Source organism: Saccopteryx bilineata, chromosome 12, assembly GCF_036850765.1.
Source record: "Saccopteryx bilineata isolate mSacBil1 chromosome 12, mSacBil1_pri_phased_curated, whole genome shotgun sequence".
In the NCBI taxonomy this organism is placed as follows: domain Eukaryota; kingdom Metazoa; phylum Chordata; class Mammalia; order Chiroptera; family Emballonuridae; genus Saccopteryx; species Saccopteryx bilineata.
Genome location: NC_089501.1, coordinates 56,215,908 through 56,239,299, shown reverse-complemented (window position 1 = coordinate 56,239,299; position 23,392 = coordinate 56,215,908). Strand labels below are relative to the sequence as shown.

General features: G+C 40.9%; 1 protein-coding gene across 1 annotated transcript in view; it reads left to right on the top strand.

Annotated features, from left to right (window-relative positions):
* Window positions 1–23,392, top strand: part of PDE10A (phosphodiesterase 10A) — a 160,221-nt gene that overhangs the window by 96,305 nt on the left and 40,524 nt on the right. The window contains exons 2-3 of the mRNA XM_066247818.1: window positions 6,957–7,085; window positions 7,997–8,013. Coding sequence (XP_066103915.1) covers window positions 6,957–7,085; window positions 7,997–8,013 — 146 coding nt within the window. The remainder of the gene's footprint in view (window positions 1–6,956; window positions 7,086–7,996; window positions 8,014–23,392) is intronic.

Sequence of the window (23,392 nt, the reverse complement as noted above, 5' to 3'; positions counted from 1 at the left end):
AAAGCGTTATAGAATTAGGAAACCAACATTTCCAAACCCGGATGAATGAATTAGTGACACTTGCATCATTGATGTTGGCAACGTCACAGGCAGAGGGATAGCCAGAGGGTCTGAACCGTCTGACGACGCAGCACCACTTAGAAAAGTTGTCTCCCGCCCCGACGCTGCAGCGCCACCGGTTCGGGCTGCGGCTCTCATTTCCGTTCTCGGAAAGTGCAGAGGGCAGAGCGACAAGCTAAACACACCACGGACAAAGTCAGAAAAAATCCAGACTCTAGAAAGCCAGAGGACAAAAGTTCTATTTTCTCTGGTAATCAATTAAAATGGGGAAAACACAAGCCAGGGAGGGGAAGCTGTGGGTGGAAGAGCCCTCTGAACACTGGGTACCAGTGCACCTGCAGCCTGTCAGCCCTCCCTGGGGTCCGCTCATGAAATAGCCAGGAAAAGTAAAAACAGAGTGAGAAACTTGAACGTTTCGGTTGATTGTATTAAAAATAATTATTAATTTTCCATGTACATGATAATAGCACTTGTGATTAAGATAGTTGTTATTTTTCAGAGCTAGAGGTTAACACGGATGAATGTATTGCAATGGTGTCTGAGATCTACAGAGTTCTATCAGAAGAGAGTGGGAGGGCCCAGGTGGAAAACACTGGCTCTGAGTTGATACCTCTCGGAGCTGGGTGTTGAGGCCGTTATGTCTTGTTTGGTTTCATTAAAGGTTTAGAGTTACACTAATGTGTGCGTGTGCATGCACATAAAATCTTCATCTGGAAAAGCTGGATTTGTGTATTGCACACAGCAGACACCAAAGAGGCAGTATGATAACATGTTACGTTGTTAGGAGCTTGTAAGATTTCTGTGAAGACAGAAGAAAGTAGCCTCACTATTACTAGATTAAAAAAAAGAAGGGGAGCCTGACCTGTGGTGGTGCAGTGGTTAGAGCATTGACGTGGTATGCTGAGGTCGCCAGTTCAAAACCCCAGGCTTGCCAGGTCAAGGCACATACAAGAGAGAAGCAACTACTATGAGTTGATGTTCCCTGCTACTTTACCTTCTTCTCTCTCTCTCTCCCCTCTCCTCTCTGTAAAGTCAGTACAGAAAATCTCAAATAAATAAATGAATAAATAGCCTGACCTGTGGTGGCGCAGTGGATAAAGCGTCAACCTGGAAATGCTGAGGTCGCCGATTCGAAACCCTGGGCTTGCCTGGTCAAGGCACATATGGGAATTGATGCTTCCAGCTCCTCCCCCTTCTCTCTCTCTATCTCTCTCCTCTCTCTCTCTCTCTCTGTCTCTCCCTCTCCTCTCTAAAATGAATAAATAAAAAATTAAAAAAAATAAATGAATAAATAAAGGTGAGAAGTGCCTGGTCGCTGGAGCTCGGTGACATAGTAATGAGGTTCACCCAGCCCTCCCTGACATGGTGTGTGCATGCCTTCTCTCCGTATCCTGTGACTCCGCTCTCACTGTGACTTGATCCCAGCCCCTGCTGTGACACAGTAAAAGTGAAAGTCAATTTAATCCTTCTGTCTGATTAATCTTGTCATTTGTTTGCCTTCTAGTAAAATATTCTGTAGAAGAGGGTAGTTTATTAGAAGTGAAGTATATTAAATTATATTACAGGTTCAAATGTACATGTTACCTTGGAATATATATTAGAATCTATCTGTATGGTATATTGTGTGGCAAGTTTTAAATCACTGAATGCTAGTGTGTACTGATGGCAAAGTTCTGGTCTGACCCCACGATTCTCATTGTGTTTATTCTCAAAAAAACACTGTCTTTTATTTTCAAATGAAGTGTATAGGCCATGGAACAATATGGAAACATTGAGCCAAACTTACACAAAAACACAGAAGAAAATTATTCCAGCATCCATGCACCTGCCATTGTCCAAGAGCGCGGACACTTACTCCGTTGTCTTCATCTGGGTTGGCTCTGTGTTGTCTCAGAGGCCCCTCTGCAAAACCGACTGTTAGGAAGCGAAAGTAGGTGAAATGTTAAAAATGTGGGGTATGTTGTTTTTGATGGCTCAGGAAGATGAGCATATGTTACATGCTGAAATAAAAATTGAAGTTTTAGAAAATTTAGAGTTTTAATGGTAAAGAAAAAAGTTATAAACCTGTGATTTGAGTCTCTGGACAAATGCAAGAGCTAGCTTCATGCAGGTGGATCATGGCCTTTTGACTCTGTCATTGAGTGTGCAGGCGATAATCCTGCGAATGGCTCATCGTGGAAATATCACGACAGTCCTGGAAGGTAGATACTACTACTGCTCCTCTTCAGAGCCCATTCCTATCCAGATAGGAAGCCAGGCGTGTACCCAGGTGAACAGGTGGAGTGAGGACACTAGAATTAGAATGTGCTTTAATCACTATGACATAATTCCTCTCCCTACTATTTGCATGTTGAAAGAGATATTTTCATGAGATGTGAATGGTAAGTTGGGGAGAAAATTACACTTAGATCTTTTGAGACATTTTGAGACATAAAGCTGTGTGATATCTCTTGGCATTCTAAATAGAGTTTACTACCAAAATCCTTTCACCGTCTTCTACATACTTAACTCAGGATATGATTAATTTATTTATCTAGAAGTTTACTTAGACATCATAACTCATTTATGACTCAATTGTTCTTTAAAAATTTAGTTTTGACCGATTTGTACAAAATAATTGTAAGAAGTGGAGAGGTATTTTCTATCTTCTTAAGGGCAGAGTATCTACATAAATTATTTACAATTCTTCATGGGAGATTGGTCTCTTCTTCTATGTCTGTTTATTTATTCAGTCCTTTGTATCAGTTTGGACCTATGGAGTGTCTTAGTATGTTCAGGTTTCTGTAACAAGGCCAGAGACTGGTAGCTTATAAACAACAGAGATTTCTTTCTCACAGTTATGGAGGCCGGCAAGCTCAAGGACACTGACGTGGCTGGGTGAGAGCCCTCTTGGAGTCACAGACTTTCATATCCTTGTGGTGGGAAGAGGCGAGGGTTCCTCTGGAGCTGCTTTTATAAGGCGCTAGTCCATCTCTCAGGGTCCACCCTCATGGCCGAAGCACCGCCCAAAAGCTCCACTGCCTAAAACCATCACCTCTGGCGATCAGGATTTTAACATGCATTTTTTGGAGGGGGCAAAAACCTTTAGATCATGGCATGGTTATTTTATTCTTTGGATTATAATCTAATACTTTTTTCCACTGTTACTAAAATTGTTCTATTTTGAAACATTGGGAGCTCTTTCAGTCAGCATCTTTGCCCTTTTGACATACTTTATTATTCTGTGTGTCTGTGCATGCGTGAGAACATGTATGTTTATCTCTCCCATACTTTCTGGCATTAAAAGGTGACCAGAGCTCATTATACCTATTTCCAGTTCATGACCTATCATGACCTAACATCAGCCATTTCTCTTAGGAGCTGTTTCCTTTCACTGAAATCAAACGGTATTAGAAACCAGGACCTGGTACTCCACATGCTTGTTGGTCCTGGGATATGGTCGCTTCTGAGCCTTCCCAGCTCACATAGCAAGGGACTACCTTTGTGCATAGTAACCTAAGTACATACACCTGTGTCCAGTGTTTCTGTGTGCAACCAGCTGTATTTGTATTCAGCTAAGTATGAGTTCATACTGGTCTCTCAGACTCTAATTGATTCCACAGAGGACATTCTGGAGTTCTCTTGCTAGTCTGTGACCCCCAAGTCAACCACTGAGAACCCTCATTCCCACCACCCACTTACTGGATTGCTCACGTCCAGTGTACATGCATAGTCACGTAAGGGGTATAAGACTTTGCCCCCAGGGGATACCAGCTAGAAGGCAGTGATTGTGTGCAGTCTCCTTTGCCTTTGGACTCACAGGTGTCCCTTATTTCCGGAGTTACGGGGGGTGCGCTCCATCTATGAGGCTGCTTCCGACACTTAGACTATTGTGCCACATTCTGACTTTCATTCCGGGACATCCTGACCTGAATTTTTAACATTTATATGCATTAAAGTCTACTTTCTTGCTGAGAAGTTGCGTGTGTTTTGACACATGCACAGTGTCATGTATTCACCACTGTGTGTCATATAGAACAGCTTCATTGACCTAAAAGGCACCCTGTGCTCTGCCCATTTGGTCCTCCCCTGCTCCCTCCAACACCGTGGCCACCCATCTTTTTGCTGTCTCTCTATAGAGTTTTGCTTTTCTCAGAATGCTGTACAATTAGGATTATACAATGCACAGCCTGACTTTGCGCTCAGCGGGGTATGCAGTTTAAAGTAATTCATGTATTTTCATGGCTTTTTAGCTCATTTCTTTTATTGCTGAGTCATATTTAATTACATGGACCTGCTACAGTGTGTATCTACTTATCGCTAAGTCATGCTCAGTTACATGGACATGCCACAGCTTGGTGTTCACTTGCCTATTGCAGGACACCTTGGTACCTGCCGTTGGGGTGCTTATGAGTAGAGCTGTTATAAACACATGCGGGTTTTTGTGTGGACGTTAGGTCTCCATATCAGTTGGATAATTACTGAGCAGTGTGACTGCTGGATCATACAGTAAGACTACATTTAGCTTTTTAAGAAATTGTCAGTCTTCTAAAGTGACGACTGTTTTGCATTCTTAGTGACGATGACTGGGAATTCTGGTCGCTCTGCATCCTCACCAACAACTGATCCTCAGTGTCTTTGATTATAGCCATTCTAATAAGTAGGAAGTGACATCTCATTTTTATTCCACCTTTGGTTCATTGATGAAAACTGAGCTTTTCACATGAGTATTTGCTGTTCCTTTCTCTTCTTTGGGGAAGTATCTGTTTAGATCCTTGACTCATCTTTAATTGAGTTGTTTTTCTTCTCGTTGAGTTTTAAGCATTCTTTGTCTATTTTGTCAGATATGTGATTTTGTAATTTGGCAAATACAACTTGTGTACTAATGTACTGAGATGAAGTGAGATGAGAGGGAGGGATGAGTCAATCATGACTTGATATTTCAGCCTGGTTGCTGAGAAGGTGGGGAGTAACAGAAAAAGGAAAGTTGAGAGTTAAAACCACTTGGGGAAGAAGTGGGAAGGAGCTGAATCGTCAGTTTTGAGTCAAGATGGAGCCTAAGGTGACGGAAGCCTATCCAAGGACTAGAGAGCCCAATGCACCAAGACTCCGGCTTAGGTCACACTGTCGTTATCTTCAATTTTGGAAGGAAAGCGGAAGTAACGGGCACACAGGAAGCTAGGGTGGGAGCTGTGTGGTGTGTCACAAAAGTGACGGCAAGTTAAAGAAGGAATCAGAGGACATAAAGAGAGTATGAACTGTGCATTGTCTGTCTTGAAGGGCAAGTCCTGTGCCTCTGCGTGGGGATGTCACTGGCTCTGTTGGGGAACTCCACCACTTTAATGAGTCCCTTATGTTTAATACCTTGTAGGATTTCTCAAATAGAATTCTACATCATCAGGGCTCTTTGCAGAGTGAACATAGACAGAGTCTCATTTAAAAAGGCCTATTACAAATATCCATCTCGCTGTAAATCTGTATTTCCGTATCTCTCCATTTCCGTATCTATATAAATGTGTATCTCTGCCTCTGTATCTGTATGTATAAATGTATTGTTTAAGCTGTGTACTGAATTTCATGGAAAGAAGCCCCTTGCCCTCTCACTGCACTATTCTGTTGTGGAATCCTGACAGCCATGACTTTCATCCTCTGCAGAACTAACACCCACGAACTCTGTGCCTTGTCTGCTGGTAAAATATGCTGTCTGTTTCCTGGAGTCCTAAAGATTTGCTTTTTTTTCTTTTTTACTACACCTTGAAGTATGCTTTTCTAATGTCTGTTTTACCTAACTATCCCTAAGTACGGTTATTTTACTGAATAATTTACAGAGAGGATTCAGTAGTAGAAACAATAAGCTTCACTAATACTTATCAATAGCTTCTTTGTGATTGGAGTTCATGAAATGTCATACCAACAGGAAGCATCAAATGCAAAACATAATTTTGTATCCGCAGGATGAGAACATGTTACGGTGCTTTGAAAACCCTCTCTGAATTAAAGTGCAGTTTTATCGTTAGATTCTGAACATTATTTTGGAGAAACAGATTACAAACAATATCAGTGAAAAAATTTCAAGATTATTCTGACTGACAATTACTGGACTTCACTCCCCTGAACAAAAGTAGAATTTGTGTTGTAAACGATAAACAACAGGAACTTAATCATTAGACCTTCTTTAGGACCTGAAGTGTGCCAGTGGTGCGTGCTCCTGTTCCCTGCTGTTGCTCGAGTCTCATTGACCTTGACTGTTAAAGCTGTGGGAGCTGTTTACACACGACAAATAAGCGCTTTGCAGGGTGTGACCGCACAGCTGCAGCCCAGCATCCCTTCAGATAGAACATTGACATGCACTGTTGGGAAACAGCTGTTTCATGATGTAACGTCTACAGTTTCAGATCACTGAAGTTCTAACTTCCTTTACTGTTTTTTTTTTTTTTATAGTGGCAACGTATAAAACAGAAAACTGCCATTCAAGTCACTTCACGTGTACCATTCAGGGGCATTAATTATATCCACAATGTTTGCAAACATTACTTCCTCTACTTCCAAATATGCCTTCACTCAACATAGAAGCTGTACCCAATAAAGAAGAGGTCCCCATTCTCCCTTCCCCAAGCCCTGGACACTCTTTATCTACTGTCTCCATGATTTTGTCTATTCTAGACATTTCATATAAGTACAATCATATAATATCTGTCCTTTGTTTCTGGATGATTTTACTTGTTTTCAAGTTTCCTTCATGTTGTGGCATGTATGAGAACGCCGTTCCTTTTCATGACTGAATAAATATTCCATTGTAGGTATATGCGTCTTTATATTTTTTATATTGATTTTTTCAGTCACTCTTTAGAATTACGTGTTTTATGTATGTGAAGATGTCACATGGGTTAACTTGATTCCTTTTGATTCTTTTGCAGGTTTGACAGATGAAAAAGTGAAGGCCTATCTTTCTCTTCACCCCCAGATGTTAGATGAATTTGTGTCTGAGAGTGTGAGTGCGGAGACAGTGGAGCGATGGCTGAAGAGAAAGAACAAAAGAGCAGAAGGTGAGCGCATGTAGACTGAGCATGCACCTGTCCCGTTTCCCGGGGCCACACGGGCACGTGGTGCAAGTTAGAGAGTAGAGAAGTGGGCAGGTGTTAGTGTTACAATGTTGTGACCATTCTGTTCTGTTCAAAGAGATAACTCAAAATTGGAACAAGGGGGGATAAGCAAAATAAAGATTCTTGACTAAAAAAAAATCTTGGCAAATAGTTCTTGAAAATTTACTTAGATATGAACACACCGAAAAACGCAAATTTGGGACTCAGTTTTATTAGTAATGACTAAAAATATGCTTTGTATTGCAAAGCTATATTTCTGTTAATATAATTTGCAAAAAGAGGTCTTCAGACGGTTTTTACGTGTGCATAGTAGAACTACTGACTTTGCATTAAACTTTTCACTCACTTTCCTACACAGAAGCACTTCTACTGATGGAATAAGGAGTGTGGGTTCCAGAGGGACGCGGAGCCAAATCAGATTTCCGCCAGTCTGAATACATATTATAGAATATAGGACTTGAATGTCGTAGCATGATTTTGGCTTTAAATGAATTACATTTGGCCAACCATTAATTTCTAAGAATATTGTTTTAGAGGGGAAATCAGTTTTAAATATGATTTTAACTCTGTGAAGACCCATTATATTAAAAATACCAAAATATATACTTTTTTCCTGGCAATTTCTTTAGCAAAAGTGCTATATTTAGAGGTAAAATGATCACGATGGAAATGTTGTTTGTTGGAAGTATGCTTCTAGCACGTTACTTGGAACTGATTTTCCTCACTTTAGTTTTAAAAGTTTCTATAATTTCTTACGTAATTTTTATAATAAGAAAGAAGTAAACCTTTTATTTATTTATGGCTTAATCTCCTCCCCTTTTTCACCCAACCCCAAACCCCGTCCCCTCTGACAGCTGTCAGTCTGTTCTCGGTATCTGTGAGCCTGTTTCTACTTTATTTTCTTCAATAAAAATCACATATAAGTGAAACCATAAGGTATTTGTGTTTCTCTACTGGCTTATTTTACTTTTAAAAAGAGAGCTTTTGACATTGAAACACAAAATAGTTTTAAGGCACATGTATATGAGCGAGTGTGTGTGCGTGTGTGTGTGCGTGTGTGTGTGTGTTTGTGTGTGTAGAAAGAGTGAAGGTGGGGGAGGAGAGAGAAATATAGATAAATCAGAGACAGGCATATTCTCAGAACAATAGGCATCTACTAGAAACAGAGCTTGACATGGCCTATTTCAGCTATTAAAACCCTCAAACATTTGAAAACAGTGTTTGACACTGTGAAAGTGTGACTGAGCTGTGCTCAAGTGACATTATATAAGGAGGCAGATTTCCATGTGCTATATTAGGATGGGTGAAAACTATGTGCAAGAATAGATGGCCTATGTGAGATGCAAAATGGAGTGAAGGTCTTAGAAGATAAAAAATGTTGTGTTCTGTTTTAGTGTTTCAGTGATAGTCCTTAAATTGTTACAAATATTTGAATGTGTCTATATTACCCAGATATGTTCTCTGTATTAAATAATACTTTAAACTGTTTTATACATATACTTGAGTTATATAGTTAGGAATATCCTGGAATATTAAGAATAATAATTTAATATCTTAATTATGATATTATACAAATTAATAGAAATGTAATAGATAATGTAAATAAAATAGAATGTAATATAAATATTAAAATTTAGTTGATATTGAAATAATATTGATATTAATGTCTTAATAGTATTATATAATATTAAGAATGTGTCACTGAAACAAATTTAGTTCTGTTAGAAGAAAACTTTGTTCTGTCAAGGAGATGATTTTGACAGTGACTCTCCCGAGGGCTAGAGACTGTTGATGAGACCGAGAATGAGGAGGCCGAGTGAGCTGTCCGCCTGGGGCTCTCCATCTGGTGGTGGGGGACAGGTGGGCATAGAGTCACATCACCCAAGACATCAGTAATAAACAGGGGTGCAAGAGGTGTGAGGTGGAAATGCATCAACAGGAATCTTTCATTCTGCCTCCACAGTCTGGGAAGAGCCTTTACCTCCTCTTACGTGGGAGTTGATCACAGACTGTCTCCTTACGCCCACTTTCCACTCAGCGAGGTCCTGTAGCACACCCTGGCAGGCTGTGTTAACACGAGGGTGAGCAGGAGCCTGTGTGAATGGTACAGAGAGAGCATTGCCCAGTCTTCTCCGCAGTTCAGAGATGCAGTGGAATCTTTCTGTGTCAATTACGGAATTGTGGACCAGGAAGTGGCTAGTTGAAGCATTTTGTTCCCTCCCCTTCTCCTCAGTTTTTAAATGTTGTATTTCCGCAACTAGCCCGTATTCTTCTTCCAGTCCTTTCAGTGAACATCTCTTGAGGATAGACCCACCCTCCTTCCCTCCCTGTGTTTGAGCAGGTTATTAAATTGATCTATGCTTTATGATAAGGCTCCATTGAAGTCTGATCCAGTTGATTGAAATTTTTATTCAGTCAGAACATCGCAAATTTTGTTAGTGATTATGAAACTAATTCAAAGAAATGTAGTTTTGTTGCAGACTGACTTCTGAAGCAGTTCCTAGAGCAGGGATCCCCAAACTTTTTACACAGGGGGCCAGTTCACTGTCCCTCAGACCGTTGGAGGGCCGGACTATAAAAAAACTATGAACAAATCCATATGCACACTGCACATATCTTATTTTAAAGTAAAAAAACAAAATGGGAACAAATACAATATTTAAAATAAAGAACAAGTAAATTTAAATCAACAAACTGACCAGTATTTCAATGGGAACTATGCTCCTCTCACTAACAACCAATGAAAGAGGTGCCCCTTCTGGAAGTGCAGCGGGGTCCAGATAAATGGCCTCAGGGGGCCGCATGTGGGCCGTGTTTAGGGACCCCTGTCCTAGAGTATGTGGGAGGTCCCCCCAGGGTAGCTATTACTTCTGCACTCACCATATTCACTATTTCCTAAGCTCAATGTTGTTTACAAAGGATTCTAACTAATGAAAATGTTGTGATCTATTGGATTTTTGAAAGTACTTTTTATACTTAGTGCTTTCTAAATGTACATTATAAAAATATTTAATAAGTGTAATTGCATATACTTAATAGAATCTTTTTCAGCATTCAAAATTTTGTTTCATATAACATATTTTTTACAAATGAAATAGAAATGTATAAAACGTAAGTGGTATAAAGAAAATTATCCCTTAAACACTTCCTGGAGATTTAACATTGATCTTGATTATTTAACCAAAGACTGAGTAATCATATCTAAAAGTATTTATTTGAGTGGCAAGTTATAGCTGGAATGTGACCAGTCCTCATTTCTCTCACGAGCCTTCCTGTGTGTCAGAGGACAGATGTTTATGTGACACCTACTGTGGGTGTAAAGCAACATATATACTTGCTCCCCTCAAGGTCATTTTTACAGGGGAGATAATAATAAACAATCAGAAAATAAGATAATTTCAGTATGTGTTGACTGTGTATATTTGAAAACATCTAGTATAATGTCCAGCAAGGAGAAATTTTTAAGAACCATATTTTTTGCTCTATAAGATGTACTTTTTTCTCCCCAAAAGTGGAGGGGAAAATGCCTGTGCATCTTATGGAGCGAAAAGTACAGTATTTTATTAAATATTTTAACACACCATTTGGTTCAGAATTTTTTTTTCTTATTTTCTTCCTTAAAACCCTAGGTGTGTCTTATGGTCAGGTCCGTCTGTCTTATGGAGCAAAATATACATAGTTGAATTTGCTTGAGATTGTAAAGTTTACATGGTTTGCCTCCAGCTAGTCGGGCGAGGCCTATGTACTCAGCACATGGGTCTGACTGTGCCGTGTCCTGGGCTGTGTGTGAGTCCCAGCAGCAGAGTTTCTGTGTACTCAGCACATGCGTCTGTGCCGTGTCCTGGGCTGTGTGTGAGTCCCAGCAGCAGTGTTTCTGTGTACTCAGCACATGCGTCTGTGCCGTGTCCTGGGCTGTGTGTGAGTCCCAGCAGCAGTGTTTCTGTGTACTCAGCACATGCGTCTGTCTGTGCCGTGTCCTGGGCTGTGTGTGAGTCCCAGCAGCAGTGTTTCTGTGTACTCAGCACATGCGTCTGTGCCGTGTCCTGGGCTGTGTGTGAGTCCCAGCAGCAGTGTTTCTGTGTACTCAGCACATGTGTCTGTGCCGTGTCCTGGGCTGTGTGTGAGTCCCAGCAGCAGTGTTTCTGTGTACTCAGCACATGCGTCTGTGCCGTGTCCTGGGCTGTGTGTGAGTCCCAGCAGCAGTGTTTCTGTGTACTCAGCACATGCGTCTGTGCCGTGTCCTGGGCTGTGTGTGAGTCCCAGCAGCAGAGTTTCTGTGTACTCAGCACATGCGTCTGTGCCGTGTCCTGGGCTGTGTGTGAGTCCCAGCAGCAGTGTTTCTGTGTACTCAGCACATGCGTCTGTGCCGTGTCCTGGGCTGTGTGTGAGTCCCAGCAGCAGTGTTTCTGTGTACTCAGCACATGCGTCTGTCTGTGCCGTGTCCTGGGCTGTGTGTGAGTCCCAGCAGCAGTGTTTCTGTGTACTCAGCACATGCGTCTGTGCTGTGTCCTGGGCTGTGTGTGAGTCCCAGCAGCAGTGTTTCTGTGTACTCAGCACATGCGTCTGTGCCGTGTCCTGGGCTGTGTGTGAGTCCCAGCAGCAGTGTTTCTGTGTACTCAGCACATGTGTCTGTGCTGTGTCCTGGGCTGTGTGTGAGTCCCAGCAGCAGTGTTTCTGTGTACTCAGCACATGCGTCTGTGCCGTGTCCTGGGCTGTGTGTGAGTCCCAGCAGTAGTGTTTCTGTGTACTCAGCACATGCGTCTGTCTGTGCCGTGTCCTGGGCTGTGTGTGAGTCCCAGCAGCAGTGTTTCTGTGTACTCAGCACATGCGTCTGTGCTGTGTCCTGGGCTGTGTGTGAGTCCCAGCAGCAGTGTTTCTGTGTACTCAGCACATGTGTCTGTGCCGTGTCCTGGGCTGTGTGTGAGTCCCAGCAGCAGTGCTTCTGTGTACTCAGCACATGCGTCTGTGCCGTGTCCTGGGCTGTGTGTGAGTCCCAGCAGCAGTGTTTCTGTGTACTCAGCACATGCGTCTGTGCCGTGTCCTGGGCTGTGTGTGAGTCCCAGCAGCAGTGTTTCTGTGTACTCAGCACATGCGTCTGTCTGTGCCGTGTCCTGGGCTGTGTGTGAGTCCCAGCAGCAGAGTTTCTGTGTCTATGGGGGGTTTAATCCTGTGGTCAGGAAAGGAAATACGGAACTGAGAGAGCAGCACTGACTGTATACAGTCGGTGTCAAGTGCGTGATGTAGGTTTCCAGGACCAGACTTGTGAGAGTCGAGGCCTTGAAGAGGTAGAAAGATTCAGAAGGCTTTTTGTAGGGATTGCTTCTTGATGGATGCCACTGATCCTCCAAGCGTGATCCCCAGGCCAACATGGTCATCACTGGAGAAACTAGCTAGAAATGTCGCAGGCCGAGTCTCACCCAGGTCCCCTGAGTCAGAAACTCCCGTGGTGGGGCTGGCAGTCAGTGTTCTGACCAGCCCCGAACATCCTGACGCAAGCTCACCTTTGGGAGCCATTGTCCTGGGCGCTGGGGCCCTTAGGAGAGCAGGTGCCTGCTGCTGTCGGCAGGGACAGTGGGGGCAGGGCAGGCAGCTGTGCCCTGTGCTGGGCTTCTGCGGGGGGGGGGGGGCAGGGATTCTGGGCAGAGGCCACCTGACCTGACCGAGAGCAGCGGGGGGTTGAAAGGAAGTTGGCTAACATAGAGTTCAAACAATAAACATGTTCAGTCACTCCTTTCTCTTAATATTTTTAGGTTTTTGGATTTTTTTGTTTGCTTTTATAGTGCTAGAATATGAAAGTTGTTAAGAGAGTAAATCCTGAGAGTTCTCCATCAAGAAAACCATACTTTCTATTATTTTTTTTGACTCTATGAGATAATGGATGCTAACGAAACTTACTGTGACAATCGTTTCACGATGTATGCAAGTGGAAGCATGATGCTGTATACCCTAAACTTATACAGTGCTCTACGTCACTGATACCTCAAGTAAAACCTGGAGAGAATGTCTAGAAAGTGCTGAGCAGGCAGGGAGCATGTAGTGAGTGCAGGTTCCAGGGGGGTCTGCTCTGGTCCGAGGGCTGAGGGCTCCCTGAGGCAGGATGATCTGAGTGGGGTTGGAGGAGGAGTGTGCTATGCGGAGGAGGGGAGAGGGAGAAGGGGCTGGCTGTGTGATGGAGGACAGGAAGGGTGGTGAGCAGAGGCTGTTCCTATACGACCTGGGGGGGGGGTCCTGCCCTGTTTAATGGCTTTGGACTTGGTCTTAAGGGCAAGGGGGAATTACTGAAAGGTTAGGAAGAGATTTAATGACATATTTTTGAATGGGTTCTTTATAGTCTCTAGTCTCTTGTTTGCTATTAAAATAATCAGTGCAGTGATGCGTCAATCTGTGTGGCCAACTGTTGTCCCCTTAGAAATAGCAGGCTTGTTTGACACTTTGTGTCCGTATCACTGATCACTAACTTGCAGATGTCTTAATACAGAAGCTCAGGCGTTTAAAATGGAAGCAAGCACTGTCTCTCTCCAATGTTTCGGAAATATAAAGGAATCAAGTTTTGCTGGAAACCTTTTATAGAACCTGCATGACTTACATTTTCAAGTGGGGTGAATACTCGCTCCTTTTGGTTCTGGCACAGTTGAAAACATGATGGTAAAACGGGGAGTGTATTTTGGGAAAAGTGCACGTTGATTCAAGAACAAGATTCAAGAAAAGGGAGAGAATCATATCCCTGCTCCATATAAGTCACGAAACCTTATCAGGAATGACTCACAAGGCACATCGCTGAGCGGAGACACAACAGAGTAAGGGCTGTTTTCAAACTTCCAAAGACAATGAGGGAGGAAATGGTGAGAAGGATGAAAACAATGATTTATCTTGGAGTAATTATAAATATTTTAGAAATGCTTCTCAGGCTAAGGGTTTTAAAAATCCAGGTCCTTAGGTCAGTCATAGTCAAAACTCCTTATTTTGGAATAGACACGATATTCTTCATTGAGAGAGTTTATCTAAAACATATATCCACAACCATACTTACTCACCTAAACATGTATGAGGATTATCCACAACCATATTTACTTACCTAAACATGTGTGGGGATTACCCACAACCATACTTACTCACCTAAACATGTATGAGGATTATCCACAACCATATTTACTCACCTAAACATGTATGAGGATTACCCACAACCATATTTACTCACCTAAACATGTGTGGGGATTACCCACAACCATACTTACTCACCTAAACATGTGTGGGGATTATCCACAACCATATTTACTTACCTAAACATGTGTGGGGATTACCCACAACCATACTTACTCACCTAAACATGTATGAGGATTATCCACAACCATATTTACTCACCTAAACATGTATGAGGATTACCCACAACCATATTTACTCACCTAAACATGTGTGGGGATTACCCACAACCATACTTACTCACCTAAACATGTATGAGGATTATTTGAGAAGGCCTTACTAATAAGACTCCTCACAGCCTTACAGTGTTGTTTTAGATTTCAGTGGATCCCTTGGTCTTTGGCTGAGATCAAGTGTAGATGTGAATGGATGCACCAGGTTAACAAGAGCAGACCTGGTTAAGGTGTAAAACAGGTCTTTGCGAAAGAGCCCCTCTAAAGTCTCTCCTCTGTGCTGGTGTCAGAGTGCAGGGTGTACAGCTCACTCTCCGCATTTCCCTGTCCTGCTCCCTGCACTGCTCCTGTGATCGGGCCCTTCATGCTGATCCTTTCAAGACCCGCCTTCCTGCGGCGTTTCTGTTTCTCTACACCCTCTTCACCGGGTCTGCGCTGGACAGCGTCTCAGGGTTCTGCTGACCCTCCCGTACTGCCTAGCTGACACCGAGGCCTTTTCCCCTCTCTCCTTGTTTTGACTGTTCACACTTGTCCTGAAAAAATTTAATTTATGCATTAAAGGACATAATCAACAGAGTGAAAGGGCAGCCCATAAAATTAGAGGAAATATTTGTAGAGCATATATTGGATAAGGGCTTAATGTCCAGAATATGTAAATGACTCGCACTACTTCACAACAACAAAATACCAGATTTTAAAATGAGAGCCAAGGACCTGAATAAATATTTATCTGAAGAAGGGTTATAGATTGACACCATATGAAAAGACGCTGACATCACTAATCATTAGGGAAGTGAAATCAAAGCGACAATGATACCATTTCACCCCCATTAGTATGACTCTATAATAAAAGTGAAGAAAAAACCAGAAAACAGCAAGGGTTGGTACATCTGTGGCAAGATTGGAACCGCTATTATGCACTGCTGGTAGGAATGTAAAATGAAGCAGAAACTGTGAAAACCATTATGGTGGTTTTTCAAAAAATTATAAAATAAAATGGCCTCATGGCTGAGAAATTTTGCTTCTGGGTATATAACCCCCAGAAATGAAAACAGAGACTCAAAGAGCTATTTTCAAACCTATGTGTGTAGCAGCATCATTCCCAATGGCAAATGGTGGAGGCAAGCCAGATGACCGTGGCCAGGTAAATGGATGAGGAAATGTGGTCTGTACATGTGGTGGAGTATTACATAGCCACAGAAAGGAAGGAAGCTCTGACACAGCACAGCAACCGTGAGCCCTGGGCACTAAGCCAGACACAAAACACACACTCCATATAACTCCACTTCTGGGAGGTACCTGGACTAGTCGGAGTTTTACAGACAGGTAAGGGGACTGCCCGGCTGGGGAAGGGCTGGAGAATCAGTGGTTAATAGGGACCGAGCTTCCATTTTGCAAGATTAAGAGTTTGGGAGTTTGGTTGCACAATAACAAGAATATACTAAACGCCACATACCTGTACACTTAGAAGCAGTTATGATGGTACATTTAATTTCATTTTTTATCTCAGTTTTAAAAAATGAATGTTTCTTAATTTGAACGAGGGTGACTATAAACATATTTTCTTTACTTGTACAGTGACTTCTCAGGGGCAGAGCTGCAGGGTAGCGATTATTTCCAGCAGAAGCTGTGGTCAGTTCTAGAGAGCACACATCGACCCCAGCTGGGAACCTGTGTGCTTTCTGTGGAGGGTCGGGCAGCGGTTGTCAGAAGTTCAAGGTTTCCTTATGATGCACAGAATGCCTTCCCTGAAGCTGAAAACCTACTTCCATCTGTCAAGCGCAGAACACTCGCTTCCCGTCCCAGCGCCTGGTCCGCACGGATACCAGTGTTGGGTGTCTTAGTCCGTGAGATTTCACGTGCTGAGGTGAAAGAGTAGACTACATGATAAACTACAAATATTTACTAAATATCTTCCCCCTCATTTTTTTCTTTTTTCAAAGCCCTTACCATTTCCGTAAGGAAGACTTTTGATTGCAGTGACACTTCTTTTGTCATTTTAATTTGTGTTCTCTATTTACTCATTAATTTGCTCTGCGTTCATAATTTGTGGATTCAACTAAAGCGGTGATTTTTGAAGACAGTGTTTTCTGCAATATTACAGTGTTCAGCCAACATGTCCGGTGCACGCCCTTCAATCAGGCGACTCCAAGTGCACTCTTGGGCCACCACTGATACTTGGCAGACTGTTGTTGTGAGCAGCACCTGTTTGTTCCTTGGTGTGGCTGAGTGATATTTACCCACTTTCTGCTAAAGCACATTTCGTTATTTTCCGCTTTGGAGAATTATGAATAACATTAGTGTTATTTTAAATAATACCCTAGAACGAGAAATTTCATAGGAAATGCTGGGTTATAATTGCTTTTACTGGAATATGTTTTTCACAGCTATTGATCTTGCATTTGACAGGTAAAATAAATGAGGCAAGTTATTAGATTAATAGCCATGACAATCAAAAACATCACTTAAAAAAGCAAACAGATACATAACCTTGAGCACAGAACTCCACTATGAATTTTATCCTAAGAGTCAGGGGTACAGATATACAAAGATTTTACCTTAGTACTGTTCATGTGAGATTGTGAAAAACCTAGGTGTCCAACAAAAGGGGAGTGGTCAAACAATGGCATAGCCTTTTCTGATTATAAGGTAATATAGCTCTACACATATAATGAAATGTGTTCATTATATATTACTTTTAATTTCTTCTCCCTTTTTATTGAATTTATTGGGGTGATACTGGTTGACAAAATTATACACGTTTCAGGTGCCAGTGCTACAACATGTCATATATACACTGTACTTAGCCTTCACCACCCCAAGTCAGTCTTGCTGGAGCATTTTTATGTGTTGACCTAGGTTTTTTGTTTCTTTGATGAGATTTGAATTTCACCTCTTTGACCAACTGAGATCTGTGAGTTTTCTGAGTCCATTTGAGACTTATAAGTTGTTTTAATACATATAAAAACTGCCATGTACTTTATACTTACCCTGCTTAGCTTCCATTTCATAGAGATATATTGTATTTACTAGTTTTTAAATTCTAAGAAGGAATCCTTAGTGACAGAGCTCTTCATGCACTGATTGAGCCTGCAATATCTTAAGCGAACTTTGGCATAATGGGCCATATTAAATACTTAGTAAATAAAATATTGAATGAGTGGAAAAATAATTTAAAAGCACTCATGTCTATACTGAGGTTAACTTTGACTCCTGATATGATGATAGTGATATAAGGCTGTATTTCTTAGCACGTAATGTTAAAACTGTAGGTCTTTATATTAGTTGGAAGCTGTAGCCTTTGGAGTGATTAGTTTATTGCTTACCACAGAAAATGAGCCATTTTTTAGTACCTAAGGACACACTATCTAAAGGTCACTGCTGGTTTATTCTACTGTGGCCTTGTTGCCATTGAACACTGTAAAGGGACTAATTGTGTACATAATTGAAAGTGAAGTATTTTATTACTCTTGATTATTTTAAATATATATTTTTTCCAGCTGCTAAAAGTTCCCCCCAATGACTTTATTTGGATAATGACAGAGATGCAGGTGACCCGTTGTGAAACCCTAGCAGCCTCATGTTAGCCTCACTCTACCATCACTAATAGAAATTACTTCCGGAAGTGTGAAAGTGGCTTATGTTTGGTCCTTGCATTCCTGCCCTGTGGAGTGGTGTTTAATAGGGACAGAGCTTCAGTTTTGCAAGATAAAATGTTCTGGAGTTTTGTTGCACACTAATGAGAATATACTAAATGCCACATACTTAGAAGTGGTTAAAATGGTACATTTTATTTCATTTTTATCACAATTTTTTGAGGAACCTCCATTCTGTTTTGCATAGTAGCTATAGCACTTTACATTCCCACCAGCAGTAAATGAGAGTTCTTTCTTCTACATAACCAACCTCTCCAACATTTATTGCCGATAACAGCCCTACTAATAGGTGTGAGGTGGTATCTCATTGTAATTTTGATTTGCGTTTCTCTAATAGCTAGTGAAGATGAGCAGCTTTTCATATATCCGTTGGCCATGTATGTCCTTTTGAGAGAAGTGTCTCTTCAGGACCTCTGCCCATTTTCTAACTGGATTGTGTTGAGTTGTATGGGTTCTTTATATATTTTGGATATATTAACCCCTTGTTTGTCAGAGCTGTTGTTTGTATCTTTCTTTCGGTTAGTTGTCTTTTGGTTTTGTTGGTGGCTTCTTTTGCTGGGAAGCTTTTTAGTTTGATGTAGTCCAGTTCATTTATTTTTGCCTTTACTTCCCTTGCCTTTGGGGTCAAATTCATTGAGTCTTCTCTAAGACCAAGGTCCACAGGTTTTGTCTAAGACCTAGGTTTTTGTTTAGCACCTCTGTTTTCTTCTATTTAATTTATTGTTCCAGATCTTATGTTTAGGTCTTTGGTCCATTTTGAATTAATTTTTGTACATGAGGACAAACTGTAGTCAAGTTTCATTCTTTTGCATGTGACTTTCTGATTTTCCCAGCACCATTTATTTATTATTATTTTACAGAGACAGAGAGAGAGTCAGAGGGATAGACAGGGACAGACAGGAACGGAGACAGATGAGAAGCATCAATTATTAGTTTTTGTTTGTTTGTTTATTTTTTTGTATTTTTTTCTGAAGCTGGAAACGGGGAGGCAGTCAGACAGACTCCCACATGCGCCCGACAGGGATCCACTGGGCACGCCCACCAGGGGGCGATGCTCTGCCCATTGGGGCGTCACTCTGTCGCAACCAGAGCCACTCTAGTGCCTGGGGCAGAGGCCAAGGAGCCATCCCCAGCGCCTGGGCCATCTTTTGCTCCAATGGAGCCTCGGCTGCGGAAAGGGAAGAGAGAGACAGAGAGGAAGGAGAGGGGGCGGGGTGGAGAAGCAGATGGGCGCTTCTCCTGTGTGCCCTGGCCGGGAATCGAACCTGGGACTTCCGCACGCCAGGCCGATGCTCTACCACTGACCCAACCAGCCAGGGCCATCAATTATTAGTTTTTCGTTGCACGTTGCGACTTCTTAGTTGTTCATTGATTGCTTTCTCATACGTGCCTTGACTGGGGGCCTTCAGCAGACTGAGTAACCCCTTGCTAGAGCCAGCGACCCTGGGTCCAAGCTGGTGAGCTTTTGCTCAAGCCAGATGAGCCTGCGCTCAAGCTGGCGACCTTGGGGTCTCGAACCTGGGTCCTTCCACATCCCAGTCCAATGCTCTATCCACTGCGCCACCGCTGGTCAGGCCCCAGCACCATTTATTGAAGAGACTTTCTTTCCTCCACTGTGTGTTTTTGGTTTCTTTGTCAGAAATGATTTGCCTAAATACATGTGATTTTATTTCTGGGCTCTTGGTTCTATTCCATTGGTCTGGGTGTGTGTTTTTCTGTCAATGCCATGCTGTTTTGGTTATTGTAGCTTTGTAGTATAATTTGAAGTCTGATAGCGTGAGACCTCTGGCTTTGTTCTTTTTTTCTCAGAATTATTTTGGCTATTTGGGGTCTTTTGTGGTTCCTTGCAAATCTGATGATATTTGCTCCATTTCTTAAAAAAATAACATTGAGATTTTGAGGGAGACTGTATTAAATCTATATATTACTTTGGATAATTGGACATTTTAACTATGTTGAGTCTTTCAATCCATGAACATAAAATATATTTTCATCTCTTTGTGTCTTTTTAAATCTTTTTTAGTAATGCTTTGTAGTATTTAGTGTATAGGTCCTTCACATCCTTAAGTTTATTTCTTGGTATTTTACCCTTTTGGTTGCAGTTGCAAAAAATTTATTCTTTTTATTTTTCTCTCCTTTGAGTAGAGCATTTAAATTATTTATGTAATTAATTACGGATAAAGAGGGACTCCTATTTTGCTCTTTTTTCCCACATATCTTACAGGTTTTTGCCCCTGACTTTCTGCATTATTGTTTTCTTGTTAATATTTTGTTGTGCTGCATCTAAATTCCTTTCTTATTTTCTTGTGTGTGTATTCTATAGCTGTGTGTGTGTGTGTGTGTATTTATTAGGCAGATTATATTTAACATCCTAGAGTTACAGCACTTGAATTTATACTAGCTTAACCTGCAGTAACATACAAAAATTCTGGTACTTTAAGTTCTATCCCTTGCCTTTTCAGTTTTTATTTTTTATGTCACAGAATCACATCTTCATATATTATACACCCCCCCAAAATAATTCTTTTAAATACATCAGTGTCCTAGTTATGTAGAAAACAAGATGTGGACGAGAAATTGAAGTTGTAGTAATACTAACTTGTAGAGTAATAATTTTTAAAAAAATGTATTTGTCTTTCAAAGCATGTAGAAAACAAAACCAAAAAAAAAAAAAAATGGAGTTGTAAACTGTTGTTAAAATAATGCTAGCTTTTATAATTGCACATCTATTTACCTGTACTGAAAATTTTATTTCTCAATACAGCTTTGGGTTACTATCTGGTGTCCTTCTTTTCTACTTGTAGGGGTCCCTTTAACATTTCTGGCAGGTCAGAAATAATGGTAATCAACTCTCTCAGCTTTTGTTTATCTGGGCATATCTTAATTTCTCATGATTTTGTAAAGGATAGTTTTACCGGATATAGCATTCTTGGTTGACTTTTTTTTTAATTTAGCACTTTGAGTATGTTAGTTCATTGTCTTCTGCCCTGCCACTTTTCTGATAAGAGATCTGGTTATCTTATTGAGAATTCTGCATAGTATCTTGTATCCAATGAGTTACTTCTCTTGCTACTTTCAAGATTCTTTCTTTGCCTTTTGAAAATTTGAGCATAATGCATCTTTTTTGAATATTTATACTTGGAATTTGTTAACTTCTTGGATGTTTCTATTCATGTCTTTCATGAAGCTTGGAAGTTTCCAGATATTATTTAAACATTCTTTCTACACCTTACTCTTTTCTTCTAAGACTCGCACAATGTGTATGTTGATCCACATACACATACTGGTACCCCACAGGTCCCTGAGGCTCTGTTCACTTTGAACATCTTTAAGCCAATCTTTAAAAGTCTTTGTCTACAGAAATGCAATCAGTTCTTCTTGAGGAACAGTTAGTGTTAAGTTTTTCCTCTAAATGATCTGTACTTTACTGTTGTGTTGTATGCTTTGTGATTTTTTGTTTAAAAGTGGATAATTGACTATAATGGGTAACTACAAATCACACTCACCTCCTTCTCTACATTTTGAAATAATCTCTTTTTGTGTTTTTGATTGTCATAAGCTGTCTGTGTCTAAGACCAGCCTAAGGTGTAAACTTAAGTGTCCTCAGGTTTTCTGAGCCTGTGTCTTTTTCTGTGTGTGCTTGGTATGTGCAGTTGTGTTTGAAGTCTTCAGTCTGTAATTCCTGACTCCAAGAAAAAAGAAAAATGAAGTGTAGGAAAAAGAGGACTGGAGGGTTAAGTCCCCTGGAAGTCTCTGAGTCAGAAGTGAGGGACTTGCAGCAAAAGGGAAAATGCAGCAACAATAGCTCCCACCTCTTTGTACCTCTGAAGTCAGAAATAGCCATCAGTGCTCCAAGAACAGATCTGCAGTATTTGGAAGACAGAGCCTATTTTTGCCCACCCTCACTCCTACAGACTGTGTGCAGGCTGCTCCAGAAATAGGTGTATGGTGCCCGCCATGTGGCTGGGTGGAGGGTGGACAGTTGCCACTGTGCTGAGAGCTGAGATGGACTGAAGGCAACTGCAGTGTATCAGCCAGCCTGTCCCCTGGGCTGCAGGTCTTCAGTAGACTCCAGAATTCGTCCATCTGACAGATTCTGCCGTGCATCTGTCTACCAGGGGTCAGGTTCCTGGTGCTTCCTATACTCCACCCTCTTCCCAGACTCCTCTCCCGTCCCTCACCAGACTTGTACCGAATTATGTTTTCTCTCATTAGATTGAACTTCCTTGTTTTATGAGATACTTAAATGTTTTCAAACCTCCTCATTCATTAAACATCCTTTTGACACAAGATAAAGTAACATCAATTGTATTAAAAATATTTTGAATTTTATCCTTACTAATCATTTTTATTGTTTTGAAAGACTGTAAGAAAAACTGCGTTTTTGTTTTGCTAACTAATCTTATTCCATATACATGTGTGAATGTGTGTATGTGTGTGTGTATTCAGCTAATTTAAAAAGATAAAAGTAGTGCCTGGTTTTCTTACTAGTGACTTCTTCTCCACAGTGAAAGTTCTGGTATTTGGGTCTTTATGAACTGTAGCACATTTACCCCACTTTTTTTAGAATAAATCTTTGAGACAGATACTTTAAATAATTACAAAATATTTTTTAAATGCAGCTGTAGATTCATACAAATTATAAAAATAACTTATTTAATATTTTTCAGGAAGTGTTGAGAACCCAAAATTTTACAAAACAACAAAATTAATGACAAGTGAAAATATATGGGACCAGTGGTGTGCTAGAGTAGACTGTATGACCTCAGCCAATTTATAAATGTTCAGAAATTTTAAGAGCTAATGCATATCAAAGTTGGTACTTGGAAATTAGTCATGGCGGACTATTTACACCTCAGTAGTTGGCAGATGCTACAAATGAGAGTTTTGGTGGTTTTTTCCTCTCGGAGAGCCTGTAAACATTTAATATTCCCACTGTGGTCTATATCAGACTACCAGTGTAAAGTCACAAAACAGGAAGTTAGGAGAAACATAGTAGCACAACATTATATAGTATTTGTCTCATATAGATAAATAGAAACAAGCTCAAGAGTAAATGTAATAGTAATTAATATGTCATAAAATAGAGAATGATGAGTTTTCAGTATTTGTTATGTTTTATATCTAACCTACTTATCTTTATATAGTTAAAATTTTAATAATGGTTTTTAAAAAACCATCTTGCAAAATGCCCTGTAGTTCAATAATTGGCTCTCACAAG